This window comes from Sinohyriopsis cumingii, chromosome 1, assembly GCF_028554795.1.
Source record: "Sinohyriopsis cumingii isolate HCF-2022 chromosome 1, ASM2855479v2, whole genome shotgun sequence".
Classification (NCBI taxonomy): domain Eukaryota; kingdom Metazoa; phylum Mollusca; class Bivalvia; order Unionida; family Unionidae; genus Sinohyriopsis; species Sinohyriopsis cumingii.
In genome coordinates, this window is record NC_142961.1 from 66,455,444 (window position 1) to 66,471,699 (window position 16,256).

A 16,256-nucleotide genomic window follows, 5' to 3' on the forward strand; every position below is an offset into this window, starting at 1 on the left:
TTTGACCTTTATGAACCTGATGAGTTACCTCCCTTTTCTAATTGTAAAATTCATTGTTGATATCTCAGAAATAATTCTGGCTAGTTTCATGTTCCTGTCATTCAGCATAACATTGGTTGCTATGTTTACAAAATGTAATGTGCATTCTTAAAATAGCTCACTTTTATCGGGGGGGGGGGGGGGCTGGACTTGTTAGAGACTCTGACACTCATAAATACTGTTCTGTGGGGGAAAAGGCAGGAGAATTATTCAAAAGGATTGTTTTGATGCTTGCGACTTAAATGTTTCAGCCATATAAACATAATTAAATCATACAAAAATAATACCTATATCTTCTTTATGGTGGCGCTCACCAGATAATATGTACTTTTGAGAGAGTGACGTATGTAAGGTGACGTAGTTCGCATTTAAAACATGCACAGTGGAGAGAATGTTTGCATACCTCTATGCTACATTAATGTAATGTGGATGATATTTCTTTTGGATATTGTACTTTTGGAAATTTTACATGATTTAAGCACACTGCTAACTAAAATGACTGCTCCCTTGTGTTAAAAAATCAGTCTGAATTAGTCTAAAGTACACTATACATAGCAGCTATTAAAATAGGGAAAATTAATTTTGCCAGACCAGACAATACCAGCTTCTAAAAGTGCAATGAATGAATTACCAAATATATAAAATGTAAAAAAAGTTATGGGCTCTTTTTTATACAATTTACCTCTGAAGTTCAGGAAGTGAAAATGACCAAGTAGAGCTAGCACTTTTTTGAAAGGTGCACATTTGAAGTAAGGCCAAGCTGTATACTCTATAACCCATAGTACACCCATCAATCATACACCAAAATAAAGGGAATTAAAGGTTCTTTGCATTATACCTAAGATATACAAGGTCTTTTTTAAATAGCCAGTATAACCAGTGAGGAAAGCCGGGGACATTCTTTTTCTTTAAAATCCTAACCCTATGCAAAATGCGAAACTGTATAGCGCCACCTACATTGCTATGTAGATAAAGCTGTACATAACAGGCAATAAAAATATGTTTCTGTGGCCAATGATCCCTCTTTTTTGTTGCCAACCCTAGTACTTTTTCTCCACAGGGTAAAGGAAAATTGAAAAAAAAAATAATAATAATAAAACTCTGATTTAATTAATCCATGTGTACACAAAGATGTAGAGAACTCTGATCTAGTTCATCTATATGTGTATAAAGATATATAAAACTCTGATTGTTTAGTTCTTCTTGTAAACATAAAGATATTCGGAACTCTGGTCTAGTACGTCCATGTCGACATAAATATGTAGAGAACTTTAATCCTATTCATCCATGTGTACGTAAAGGCAGAATGTTCTGAAACTCGCTTCATACATTTTAAACCGAAATACATGATTGGGTTAGGTCATGGATGTGTTAAGTAATCACAGGACTCTGTACACCCATTGGAGGTGGGGTTATGAGAAGTAGATGATGTATTACAGAGGAAAGCTTAGGGATATGCTGCTGTTTTTTTTTATTACTTCTGATTCTGTAATAAATTTACAGTTTAATTTTAGGAATTTTCCATTTCAATATACATGGTACCCAGGGTAGACAAGTTTTATAAAATGTATCTCAGTACTCTCGTTATACAGTGAAAACATTACAGAAGTCTAAATTACATCTGTGAGTGGTTACTTCACCTAAAAGTGCCTTACCAGGGTTGGGTCCCAATTATATTTCACTGGAACCTCTCATACAAAAATAATCTTTCTAATGGATTAAGATTCCAGTACACATGTAGTTGGTATTCCAAGAATGGAATGGGATGGTGGGCAGTTGTAGTTAGCTTACATGTATGAATTGTTATGTGTGGAAAGTTTTTATTATGCACCAATGTGTTCATTGTGAGGTTTTTTTCCAGATTTTCTTCAACACTTTTGTAAATTACTGTGATGGGTAAATTAATTTGAGAGGTGTAGAATGCATAGCTTCATTTTCCACACTTTTGTTAACTTTAATAATTGTATTGATGAAGTGGATCTTGTTCTTTTTACAGGAATGATCTAACTCGATTCAATGCGGATAAAGTTAAGATGCAGTAAGTATTGCTTGTATGATTTTCTTGACATGTTCATTTATCTGTATTGTAGCCTGCCTGCTCTAGGAAATTATTTATAGTTTATTTGAATATTAAACACAACTTGATATAAAAAACCTTTCTTATTTTGGTTCACATTTGAAGCACTGTGTGAAATAAAAGATAGTCTAAAAATACGCATATTTGTGCATATTGGTCAAATAAAAGGTTGTCTGAGAATACACATATTTGTGCATATTGGTCAAATAAAAGGTAGTCTGAGAATACACATTTGTGCATATTGGTCAAATAAAAGGTAGTCTGAAAATACACATATTTGTGCATATTGGTCAAATAAAAGGTAGTCTGAGAATACACATATTTGTGCATATTGGTCAAATAAAAGTTAGTCTGAGAATACACATATTTGTGCATATTGGTCAAATAAAAGGTAGTCTGAGAATACACATATTTGTGCATATTGGTCAAATAAAAGGTAGTCTGAGAATACACATTTGTGCATATTGGTCAGATAAAAGGTAGTCTGAAAATACACATTTGTGCATATTGGTCAAATAAAAGGTAGTCTGAGAATACACATATTTGTGCATATTGGTCAAATAAAAGGTAGTCTGAAAATACACATATTTGTGCATATGGTCAGATAACAGGTAGTATGATAACACACATTTGTACATACTGGTCAGACAAAGATAGTTTGACAACACATACATTTGTTCATATTGGTCAGCTAAAAGATAGTCTGATAATATACATGTTTGTAATACATGCCAATCATTACACTTTTGGTGTAAACGTTATGCTTTTTTTTCACCAATTATGTCTTATATTCGCCTGTATATGGATAATGCTTTTCCAGTACATTAAAAAATAAAAGTAAAGCAATAAAAGTTCTTTGTAATTTATATTATCCTCTCTTTAATTCCAATCATCATAAAAAATTGAGAATTTTCTTAAGAATAGTGTAAGAGCTAATTTGTCCGTCATAGTGTTACAATGTACTTTTCTAGTTTTCTATATATAGCATCTGCATGACCCATTTCCAAGAAAAACAGAAGGGTTTCTTTAATTTGAAACTGTGCCTTCTAAATTTGTTATTTTGATAATGAACTGAGGTAGTGAACCAGTCTGTACTTTTAAAGAAAAATGCGCCAGATATTAAGCGAAATGAACTGTTACAGGTTGACTTACAGGTCAAAATTCTTACAGCAGATGGGTCTTTTAAACTTTAATATCTATCCGATCAGAAAAAGGAAATTCAACACTACATTAGAAATTTGTAAAGAAGAATATGCGAATGATGCACTACAGCAGTCACATTGAGGACACAATTTTCGGACTTCATGATCATTTGGCAAAACTTATAGAAATGTAGACTAGTGAAAGTGAGTCTTGAATATAAATGATTTTTCAGCATGTTTTGTGTTTATATTCTGGTCCTAATCCAAATGGATGTTGCCCTTTTGTCTTTATATTCTGGTCCTAATCCAAATGGATGTTGCCCATTTGACTTTTTATTCTGGTCCTAATCTGAATAGATGTTGCCCATTTGTGTTTATATTCTGGTCCTAATCCAAATGGATGTTGCCCATTTGTGCCATAATCCAAAATGGATGTTGCCCATTTGTGCCAAGTATATTGAGCTGCAGATCAAGATTAGTAGCAAAAATAAACTATTTTTTATACAGTGTACTGTAATTTTGGCATGTAATATTATCTACAATGTTTTTGCCTCAACAAAGTACTAATGTTAGTAATAAGTTTATATAGGTTACAGTTTTTATGTTCAAATTACACTTTTATGCAGTTTATTAACAAAAACTATGCTTATACATCTCTTGGGGTTGGCACGTATAATTTGTACATATCTGTTTAATTTCAAGAAAACTGAGGTTATGATAGTACTGTTAGATACAGTAAATTTCAACAATATTTTAACAACTGCTGAGGGGAAGGAACAATTTAGTTTTTTAAGGAATGTAACACCTTAGAGGAGGTAGAATATACACCACTCCCTTGATACCAGGGTCCAGAAACATAGACCACACTATAAGCAAGGGCACGAGTTATTGAGGGACCTCCATAACAATATGAAATGATGCCATCCTTGCTGGACATCGAGAAAACCACAAGGGGGGGAACTGGTCAGTTTAATGGCTGAATACTCATTTTAAAATCGCACTGGGAATAATTATCAAGAAAGCGCTTTTTCTAACAAAATTATTTTGTTGTTATGTAAAAATGACCTTTATTTTCAAGAAGCCCAAGTGCTGAGAGATCATTAACATAATTCCAGCTGGTTTCAACAGCCGTCACTTGTATGCGAAAACATTGTGTATTGCTTTATGTTGTTGTTGAGTAGACTGGTTTCCTGAACTGTATATTCTCTGCTTTGCTCTCTACTATAATGGAATGCAGTGTCATACTAAAAAGTGAACCAGACCAGTTTATGATTCAAATTCACAATCAAACAAGATTCCTTTTATTTATAAAGAAAAGTGGAACATTTTGTTCGTGAAACAGTCATGATTTCGTTATAAGTAATAGTGAAACTTCTTCTCATTGTTGAGGAAATCTCCAAGTGTCGGTTCAGTAATTACAGATTAATTACAAACTCTGAAATTAGCTTCTCATTAATAAAATGTATCTGTAAAACAATGTTGTCATCTTGTATTCCCTTAGCTGTCTTGCTATCTTTGGTGACATTTGTGAATGAGTATGCTAATTTAAGGTAGTTTAATTAGATTACATTTATCCAGACAAATGTAACTGCTCAATTGATCACTTGAAATGAGTTGAAATGACACTTGGCAGGGGGCTGCTAGCTCTTACACATGTTGGATTTGCATGCCTTTTAACTTTTCATTTATTCCACCCCCTTTATTTGATAAAACAGTGGTAATACAAGGATTTCAGTATAAAATGTATTGCAACAATACAACAATTACTTATGCATATTAGGTATCAAAACATCTTCAGCACTTACTTAGGTTCTCACAGAAATTCTTGTGGATATAGCTGTTACAGTAGATTGACATATTTCACTTTTGAATACAACAGGGTACATTGTATTTATGATCTTTACACTTAAACTGAACTAAAAGATGTAACTAAAACATGCATTTCACTTGATAACAAGCTTTTTAATATGTATTTTTTTATTATAGTGCTGCCTCAAGTAAGCATTAGTGACATTTTCATTGATCAAAAGTTTGTTGCATACTGTTATTTACAGTAAACCAAGAATGTTGTTTAGAAAGAAATTTTAACAGTATACATGCCATCATATTAAAAGTTAATAATTTCATAATGTTGATTCAAATTTCCAGGTAATATTAACCATTTTCAGCAGTTTCAGTTATCAATTTGGATCCTGATTTTCTTCATGTTCAACAAATAGAAGTCAAATTTTTGGTACTTTCTAGTATAAAAAAATTGGATCCATGACTGACCCTGCATTGTAAGCAGGTTCACAAGTTATCAGGGTGTCAGTTTTCTAGGGAGTGGTGTATTCTAAAAAAGTAGATGTATATAGGTATAAAGTATGACTTACTCAACCATTAATTGAGCTGCAAAACTCCCATTTGTTATGCTCTATCCAACTTATGCTGCAAATACCACATGGATACTGTTTCTTATTGAATTCTATGTACATTCATATCAGAATGTACCTGCCAAATTATTGATTTTCTTATTTGGTGTGGCATGGCATGGCCTTAATTTTGCTTTGTAGCCAGATGAGTTATCATTTGGACATGTTCCATTCTTTCAGTATATGTTATATCTTAACAAGTGTGATATCCAAATACATTTGGTTTGCTTGGGTTTTGGTTGTTTAGTTTTTATAGGTATTAAAGGATGTGTAAAGACTGCACCATCAGTGGTGTCCTTGGCCACCCACCTGTAAACACAATAAAGTCATTGATTTACTAGTTGTTTTACTTTCCATTTCATAAGATAGTCACAGCACCAGACCTTTGCCAAAATTAAAGTGCTTTCCATAGATTCCAATTTAGCATTATGATTATCTGCTAATAAGGGGAGGTAAAACTGAGTATCATTGTAGTTACCATGATGTTCCAGTTTCTCCCCATTCAGTTGTGGACTTTAAATTAACCTAATATCTGTATTAGAGTGAGTGGCCACATTATTTCCATTTTTTGATAGGTTTGAAGTATAATAATATTGTTTGCAATACCTTTCCACTGTCTGTCTTTCTTTTTGTCAGTCTGTCTTTCCATAATTATATCATTTTAGTTAATTTTATGATTTTACTGTAGTTAATTCTTCATTTACTTAATGTTTTAAAATTATTTAGTAAGCTTTTTGCTGAGTTACCTGGGCTCCAATTTATAAATAATTATAGATTCATCTTTCTCTGCGCACATGCACTACAGTCCACAGACTTTAGCAGTCTCACAAACTGTGCCTCTGACATTCTTTGTATTTTATGTCTTCTATATTTGTCTCTTATCTCAAGCTTGTCTCAACCACAACATTTCACAAAACTTGATATTAAAATCAGAATTCATAACATCTACATAAGTATATCAGCTTGGTCAGCCTTTATATCTTTATATAAAGTAAACAAACTGAAACAAATCCACCTCAACCATGCTTACACACACACACACACACACACACAAGAGTTGATTGTTACACACTTTACCATAGGTAGTTGTTTTATCTGTTGTTACCATCAGTGTATAAAGTTAACATTTAAAATCTGAATTGCTCAGTCATATATCATTATGCTGGAACAGGTGAAAAACCAATTTATATTTTGACATTTTTCAAATACAGGCAAGAAGCTGATTCATACTTTGGAATTTTCAATTACAGGCAGGAAGTCTATTCATTTTGACATTTTTCAATTACAGGCGACATTTTCGATTCATATTTTGACATTTTTCAATTACAGGCAAGATTTCAACAAGCTAACAGCAGATAAGACCAAGCTGGAGTAAGTGTTTAGTCCATGTACACTTTATTTGGTATACACACCCAGTATTATTTATAGAAAGGACTTGGTTTGTATTGTAACTATCTTAAGTCGTTTAGAGACAGGGCATGGTTTTGTGTTTGATCTTGTTTATGTTGTTTAGAGATATGGCAAGGTTTGGGTTTGATCTTATGTTGGTTAGAAGTTTGTATTTGATCTTGATTATGTTATTTATGGATAGAGCATGATTTGTAGTTTTATCTTATCTTGTTTAGAGATAGGACAAGGTTTTTGTATTTGATCTTGTTCGGAGATTTCTTTTTGATCTTATCTTGTTTAGAGATAGGGCAATGTTTGTATTTGATCTTATCTCATTTAGAGATAGGGCAAGGTTTGTATTTGATCTTATCTCATTTAGAGATAGGGCAAGGTTTGTATTTGGTCTTATCTTGTTTAGAGACAGGGCAATTTTTTTTATTTAATCTTACCTTGTTTAGAGATAGGCATGGTTTGTATTTGGTCTTATCTTGTTTAGAGATGGGGCAAGGTTTGTGTTTGATCTTGTGTTGTTTAGAAATGGGACAAAGTTTTTGTGTTGTTTAGAGATGGGGCAAAATTTGTGTTTGATCTTGTATTGTTTAGAGATAGGGCAAGGTTTGTGTTGGATTTTGTGTTATTTAGAGATAGGGCAAGGTTTGTGTTGGAGTTTGTGTTGTTTTTTATTGATGGGGCAAGGTTTTTGCGTTTGACCTAGCATATGCATCACATGTATTGAATTGATACCAAGGACTTGATGAGGATACTGGGATTATATACAATATCAGTGACAGAAATGATAGTGAAAGCAGAATTCAAATACATTGACATGAAGACTGTGATTTAAGCAATAGTAGTAGATTTTGAACATGTCCAGCAAGAGCATAGTGCTAATCTCTCCATATATACATTCATCCATACATGTTACCACGTCATAAACACAGGTTGGAAATTCACAAAACTTTGTACATACATTGCCCTTGGCATCTACAGGAGGGGTGTCATCCTTGACTTTTGGCCATTAGGTCTCTGGCAGGGGTCAAAGGTCAAATATTACGTTGAATTGTATACATTCTAGTTTTATTGTTTGAGCCAAATTAGAAGTTTTTTTATACACAAAAGATCGACTCTTTTCGAGAAACAGTGTCGATAGATAGATAGATAGATTTGAATGCGATACTTTTGTTACTCCAGTTAGAATCGTCTTCTGCTGCAAATTTGTTCGCTATAGAAATAATTATAGTTTCATCTGACATGTATTCGGCTGTAGGGCAATCATTGTCAGCACAAATCCACTCCTCCATCAAGAGAAACGCCCATCTCAGGACCATGAGTCTGTACTAATTTCTCCCAAACAGCCTCGGCATTAATGACATCAGTTTCACTGAAACATTCGAAGTCACTATCGTCGCCGTTGTCTCTGTTACTGTTTTGCTTTACGTCAAAGGCAGCTCCAAGACCCTTAATCCAGCACCCGAGGTCTCTTGTAATCGATTTTTTTTTTTAATGCAACAAACACTTCCCCAAGTTGTTGATCAAAACAAAGCCGACATGTACATGTAATTAGGTTCTCACAGAAGTACTCACGGGTTTCGATGTGATGGTCGATTGACTCTTTTCATGTTTTCAATGAACAGACTATGTTGTGATTATAATGTTTACACTGAAACGGAATTAAAGGATTAGAACGTGACTTTCACACAGGAAGTCGTTTAATTGGTGTTTATTTCATTCTCTGTTGCCACCTGTTAACATTTACCAGAAGTTTTCATTGATCGCTATTTCACCAGACTGTTTATTTACAGTATAATGACAACTATTTATCCTAAAAACTTACATAATATATGATATCTTTAAACAGAGGTCTCGCTAGGATTTTAAAACTGGGTCTTTCTGCCTCTGAATTCAATCACTAAATATCAGTATATTTTCTCACTCGGCCGCCAAGTCAAAGCCTTTGAACTAGCCGCCTAGCTGTTGCATCATGTTCTTTTTTTTTTAATGTACTCTTATGAAATAGCAACAGTACATCAAAGAGTCTTTCAGTCACTGAATTCTGTCATTGTAAATATCAGCACAGTAAACTGATCAACACATTTTCCCACAAAGCAGGTGGCTGAAACAGGACCAGCAAATCTTAGAATTTTCCCGCGCACCTATTACATGCGTACGGAGGACTCCCGCCTCAGTGATTTTCTGCGTCCCAGATCAAAAATTGGCGTCCAAATACACGTAATTAAGCGTTTTCGAGATCTCTGAAATTAATTCTTCTCTAGAACTTGCAAATTTCAAAATATGGATTATATTTTTACGAGCATTAATCACCATTTTCGATGATAAAACGAGCAATGTATCAAGGTTTAATTTATCAATTCTTATCGTAATTTTTTTCATGTTCAGCATATTTTAAAGATATTTTAAATACATTTTCTCTGGAAAAAATCGGGAGCCAAGACGGACACCGCGTTATAAGCGGGATCGCAAGTTATCCGGGTGCGAGTTATCGAGGGAATGGTGTATGCAGATTAAACTTGTTTTGTTTGATGAGTAAGGCATAGTATACACAGAGGTATACTAAGTGAAGTTAATGTTTAAATCACAGGTTGGCAAACTTTCCAGTGCAAGTGCCGCATACACAAATTTACACCTTGTCGCTGGCCGCATAGTTCATTAAGTAAAATAATTAATATTTGAAATAGCAAAATCAAAAGGTTTTTCTAAATAAAATCTAATTAATTTTCAGTTGTTAATATGTTGTTAATATTTGAAAACTTAAACTTCAAAAGAAGCACATTTATTTGATTAACAGAGTAACATAAACAGAGTCAGTGTGAATGATGACTTGTTCCTAGGCGGCATGAAAACCCTTGGTGGGCCACATGAAAGCCCTTGGCAGGCTGCATGCAGCCCACGAGCCGTAGTTTGCCCACCCCTGGTTTAAATGTTTCATATTTTGATTGTACTTTCCGTAAGCCTGTGAAACTTAAAGGTTGTCTTTTTTTCTTCTTCCCTGTTAACAGGATGAGTCTGTTAATTGTTATTTTAAGATTTTGAATCCAAGCTATCTGCATTGAGAGAAAAATTTTTTTTAAAAAAAATATCCAATTTGAGGTACATTGCACTAGTGATTATGTGCTACTAATAATACCCTGGAAGCTTTATTCATTTCCTAATCATCCATGCTTGCAAGCAAATGCCGACTGTCTTTTAAGCTCAGTGAATTTGAGCAGCTGTCTAATCCATCAGTTGTTTAAAGTGTGAACACATCTCTTCATGATTAATTATACCAACTTCCCAAACAAAAATTTAGTTGTTTGTTTCACAATTACAGTAAGCTGTCAATTATTCATTTTATGTAGGAGCCATTTCTACTGATAATGAGATAAAAGTGTTTGAGATAGAGAGAGAGATAGATAAATGAATGCTTTGGTGTATATTTAATTTATCAGATCATAAGAAATTAAATGACACCTTGTCATTTGGAAAGTAACACAAGATATTTTAGTAAGATCATGCCAGAAAACTTAATTGTTATGTACAGAAACAAGAAGAAACCATGGAGATAATAATAATGATAATGCTAATGTTATTGTTTCTTAGTACATAAATTTGTCAGGAACCAAGTTCAAGTGCTGAACCTGCCTTCACAGTTCACCTGTCTGCAAAGGACACTTTTACCTTTTCCCTTGCATGGCTGTTGTAGACTGGTTGGACTATGTATGGCAGATTTTTTATAGACCATGAGCAAGTTTACCCCAGTAGAACTAATTTTGTGATGCAAGTCCATTGGTGGTAGTGGTGGTGATTATATGGATGATAGTGGCAAGAAAGATGATATAAAAAATGATCATGCTGATGGCAGCTGAAAATGATGATAATAGTTATGCTGATGACAATCTAACATCTGTATCTATTTATGAGAGGTAACTTTAGCCACTCTGGTTTTTTTCAGGGCAGAGAAAGCAGAGCTTGCAATTGAGATGGAGAAGAAGAATCAGGATATAGAGGACAAGAGTAAGACAATCAACCAGGTGAGTATTGCAAAGGATGCTTTGTCAAATTCTCAAGGACTTGCTGAGTCTAGAAGAAAGGAAAGTAACGTGGCAAGTAATGAGAATTAAAATTTTATGCAATTTTAGATGTTCATTTGACAGTGTTTTTTTTTTGTTCCTCAAATGTGGATAAATAAGCAGTTGAGATTTGTCATTTTGAAGGAACTTTTGAAGTAGATTTTGCAAATAAAATTTGTGTCACATTGATTATCTTTTTTAGCTGAAGCGAATTGGCCGAAAATATAAGGAGCAGGCAGAACAGACAAATAAAGAATTGGAGGATTTGAAAAATAAGGCCGCCCAAGCTGAGGTTGAGCAAGCAAAAGTACAACAAACATCAGGAGATGCCAACGTGGAACAAATCCGTGAGCTTGAGCAAAAACTGCGGGAGTCGGAGTCAAGTCAGGAGCAGTTGAAACAAAGGGCAGAGGAGGCAGACAAGAAACTGCAGGAGTTGCAGGATAAAATTGACAGTTTGCAAGCGGGATTTAAAGAGGAAAAAGAAGAGATGCTAAAGGAGATGGAGAAATTAAAGCATGATAAAATAGAGCTCGAAGATGTGAGTAGGAGAAACATTTTAAAGCCTTATTAGAAATTTCAGGCTTGTGTCCTTAAATCACACTAAGCTTTTTACGGTTGTGTAAATTTTTATATCGATTATGATTATGAATTGTCACATTTTTAAATTTGTTATTTTTTGTCAGTTTCATAACCTTGCATGTTTATCTACTTGATACAGCAGTTATTTGGTTTTGGTTTGGTTTTGTGTTTTATGATGGGGCAACACAAGTAGGTTATTTAGTGTCGAAAGCACTTGGAGTAAAATTCATTGCCCCTAGAAACAACACAGTAACTGTCCAGAGCTGATTTGATGGTTATATTTAAATGGGCATCCTTTTGGTTTTGAGTCCATTCTTAGAATATTCTGAAACCACAATAAAACTTTCAGAAATCAACTACTTCACTTGCACAGTAGGCATGGAAATCATATTCACTTTATGTTAATTGTGACAAGCCTTTACCATGGTAAGTCTTTACTGCATGAAAAATTCTGGTAATTTCTTACACAATTCTGTTGCAGACTGCTGCTAAGTTGAGAGAGGAACTTGCTGAGCTTGAGAAAAAACAGAACCAGTCTAAAGCTGTGCTGCAGACAGCCAGGACTAAGATCACTTCGATGAAGGATCAGACTGAGAAATTAACAGCAGAAAACACAGAATTAAAAGACAAAATTGCAGGCCTGCAGGAAAGATTGTCCTCGGAACAGAAGTCCAGTGGTAAGAAAGATAACATTTGCAAACCTTGCATAAGATCTCATCTTGATTACTGTTTAGTAAGTTTTGACCCATCCAGATTACAATAGTTATTGGTACCATTGCAAGAAATTTTTACCCATCCAGATTACAGTAGTTATTGGTATCATCACAAGAAATTTTGACCCATCCAGATTACCGTAGTTATTGGTATCTTTCATAAGAAGTTTTGACCCATCCAGATTACAGTAGTTAGTGCCATCATCACAAGAAGTATTGACCCATCTAGATTACGGTAGTTAGTGCCATCATCACAAGAAGTATTGACCCATCCAGATTACAGTAGTTAGTGCCATCATCACAAGAAGTATTGACCCATCTAGATTACGGTAGTTAGTGCCATCATCACAAGAAGTATTGACCCATCTAGATTACAGTAGTTAGTGCCATCATCACAAGAAATATTTACCCATCTAGATTACGGTAGTTAGTGCCATCATCACAAGAAGTATTGACCCATCCAGATTACAGTAGTTAGTGCCATCATCACAAGAAGTATTGACCCATCTAGATTACGGTAGTTAGTGCCATCATCACAAGAAGTTTTGACCCATCCAGATTACAGTAGTTAGTGCCATCATCACAAGAAATATTGACCCATCTAGATTACAGTAGTTAGTGCCATCATCACAGGGGCCCCGAGTGGCCGAGTGGTCTAAAGCGCTCACGGTTACGGATCACTGCCATCTCACCTCTGTCTGCGTCGGTTCGAGTCTCAGATTCGGCTAATGTGGTTATGTGAGAAAGCTTGCCAGTAGCTTCTCGTGGGTCAGTGGTTCTTTCCGGGGTTTTTCCGGGTTCTTCCTCCACCATTAATACTGGCCGCCATATATAGCCTATCTTGTGCTGAGAAATGGCGTTAAACCCTTCAACAACAACAACAACAACCATCATCACAAGAAGTTTTGACCCATCTAGATTACAGTAGTTAGTGCCATCATCACAAGAAGTTTTGACCCATCTAGATTACAGTAGTTAGTGCCATCATCACAAGAAGTATTGACCCATCTAGATTACAGTAGTTAGTGCCATCATCGCAAGAAGTATTGACCCATCTAGATTACAGTAGTTAGTGCCATCATCACAAGAAGTTTTGACCCATCCAGATTACAGTAGTTAGTGCCATCATCACAAGAAGTTTTGACCCATCCAGATTACAGTAGTTATTGCCATCATCACAAGAAGTTTTGACCCATCCAGATTACAGTAGTTAGTGCCATCATCACAAGAAGTTTTGACCCATCCAGATTACAGTAGTTATTGATATCATCCCAAGAAGTATTGACCCATCTAGATTACCGTAGTTAGTGCCATCATCACAAGAAGTATTGACCCATCTAGATTACAGTAGTTAGTGCCATCATCACAAGAAGTATTGACCCATCCAGATTACAGTAGTTAGTGCCATCATCACAAGAAGTATTGACCCATCTAGATTACAGTAGTTAGTGCCATCATCACAAGAAGTTTTGACCCATCCAGATTACAGTAGTTAGTGCCATCATCACAAGAAGTTTTGACCCATCCAGATTACAGTAGTTATTGCCATCATCACAAGAAGTTTTGACCCATCCAGATTACAGTAGTTAGTGCCATCATCACAAGAAGTTTTGACCCATCCAGATTACAGTAGTTATTGATATCATCACAAGAAGTATTGACCCATCTAGATTACCGTAGTTAGTGCCATCATCACAAGAAGTATTGACCCATCTAGATTACAGTAGTTAGTGCCATCATCACAAGAAGTATTGACCCATCCAGATTACAGTAGTTAGTGCCATCATCACAAGAAGTATTGAAATATCTAAATTACAGTAGTTATTGGTATCTTTCATAAGAAGTTTTGACCCATCCAGATTATATTAGTTAATGGTAGCTTCATAACAAATTTTGACCCATCCAAATTAGAGTATTTATCTTCATCTTATAACAGAACATGTCCATATTTACAATTGCTGATTTGGATATCAGCATGTGACATGTTGACAATTTTTGAACTTCAGACCGTTCACAGAGCAAATCTTTCAACTGCTTTCCCTTTAGCCAAAAGCCATTTGATATTAAATAATGAAACTTCATATACCTATACTCATAGAAGGTGTATCACATACCATATTGGGGTTCCTCTTCTAGGTCAAGGTCAGGGCTGAATATTTTTTGTTTTCCATAACACTTTATTTTTCACTCTGTAACTTTATAGCTGTTTCAGATTCCTGGATGCAACTTGGTGTGCTTATGTCATGAGCAAATAGTGTTTTGTCTAACATATTGTACGTCTTGTCTTCGAGATCAGTGTCAAGGTGTTAATTTTTGAAATGTTTCTCTTATTCCTTCCTTTCCACTCGTAAGATTTTAAACTCATCTGAGATGAAGGGATAAAGCTTGGTATAAATTTTCATCATCACTAAAAGGAGCATCAGGTACAAAATTGGGAGCCCTTTCATGAAGGTTAAGGTCAGCTGACCATATTTTAAATTTTTTCACATTTTTGCCTCTGATTTTGTCACTTAAGAGCTGTGTAAGATATAAGAATGAAACTTGGTAGTACTTAGTTGTATATTGTCACTATAAGGTTTGTTGCATCACATTTGAGATCGTAGTTTGAAGGTCAAGGTCATGGGTAAATATTTTAAGCTTGTTGTTTTGGATTTTAAAACCCTTTCTCAGCACAAGGTGGGCTAGAGCTATACATTGTGGCCAGTATAACTGGTGGAGGCAGAACTGGGGTGGGGGTGGGGGATGCAAGTAAGAACACAAGCTCAGAGATTATAGTCAAACATTGACTGGAAGAGGTTGAACTCTACTTTGCACTGAACAAGTACATATACTATATTTTTGTCTCCATCAAAAGGATTGTCAACTTGAGAACAAAGTGAGTGCTGCCTTTACAAGCCAAGGGCGTATGGGGCCATGTACACGGAAAGAAAACTTGTGTACAGTAAATAGTTACCCAGTGGCTCATTTTATTACTGGGATTATTATCAGTGGGTGGGTACCCATTCACAGCTCTAGTTTTCACTAAAGACTTTTTATGATATCTAATTGGTCCTAAAGGAAAAGGTGCTGATCTGACATAAATTATGGCCACCAATATGGCTGCCATCTGGAAAAGTTTGTTATTGCTATTCCAGAAAGTGATATAAACATGGAGTTATTTCCTGAAGACTTCTTAAGATGTCAGTTGGTCCTAATTGAAAATGGTGCCATTTTGACCTCCAATATTGACACTACAGTGACCATCTTGAAAATCTTGTTTCTGCTGTTCTTAAAGGGGCTTCACTAACAGATTTTTTATGTTGCATTGGTTCTCAAGGAACACAGTGATTACTAATTGACATCCAACAGGGCATTCACAGCAGCCATCTGTATTTTTTTTATCGCTATTCCTTCTGATTGGAAAGTCATGAACCTGGTTTTCACTGGAAAACTTCTTTTGAAAATCTTGTCACTACTTCTTTTGGATGAAACATAATATCAGCCAACATTAGATTTCTATCAGAAGGCTTCTTATGATGTCTAGTTGGTCCGAAATGCAATTGGTACTGATCTGACATCCATTATGGCCCCTATGACAGCCATGTTTAAAATCTTGTTATCTTTACTCCTCCTACACAGAAAGTCTTATCAATGTGGGCTTATCACATGATGCATATCTCAATATTTGAATTTCTATTTATGGATGATTGTTGCTTGCCATGGTTTTTAGGGGATTCATACACCTGTTATTTAGCAAACAACAAATTTCAGCTTGACATAAACCATCACCCAATTTGTTTTTCAAAGTTATGTAAGTCAGTTTTTGAATGTTGTATACACCATATACAAGAAATTTT

General features: G+C 34.9%; 1 protein-coding gene across 4 annotated transcripts in view; it reads left to right on the forward strand.

The window, feature by feature from the left end:
* LOC149807038 (nucleoprotein TPR-like) overlaps positions 1-16,256 on the forward strand; it is a 293,006-nt gene that overhangs the window by 123,035 nt on the left and 153,715 nt on the right. For all 4 annotated transcript variants that reach the window (XM_089960984.1, XM_089960994.1, XM_089961010.1 and 1 more), the window contains exons 39-43: positions 2,036-2,077; positions 6,999-7,040; positions 11,008-11,086; positions 11,328-11,666; positions 12,189-12,384. In XM_089960984.1, the coding sequence (XP_089817110.1) occupies positions 2,036-2,077; positions 6,999-7,040; positions 11,008-11,086; positions 11,328-11,666; positions 12,189-12,384 (698 nt within the window). The remainder of the gene's footprint in view (positions 1-2,035; positions 2,078-6,998; positions 7,041-11,007; positions 11,087-11,327; positions 11,667-12,188; positions 12,385-16,256) is intronic.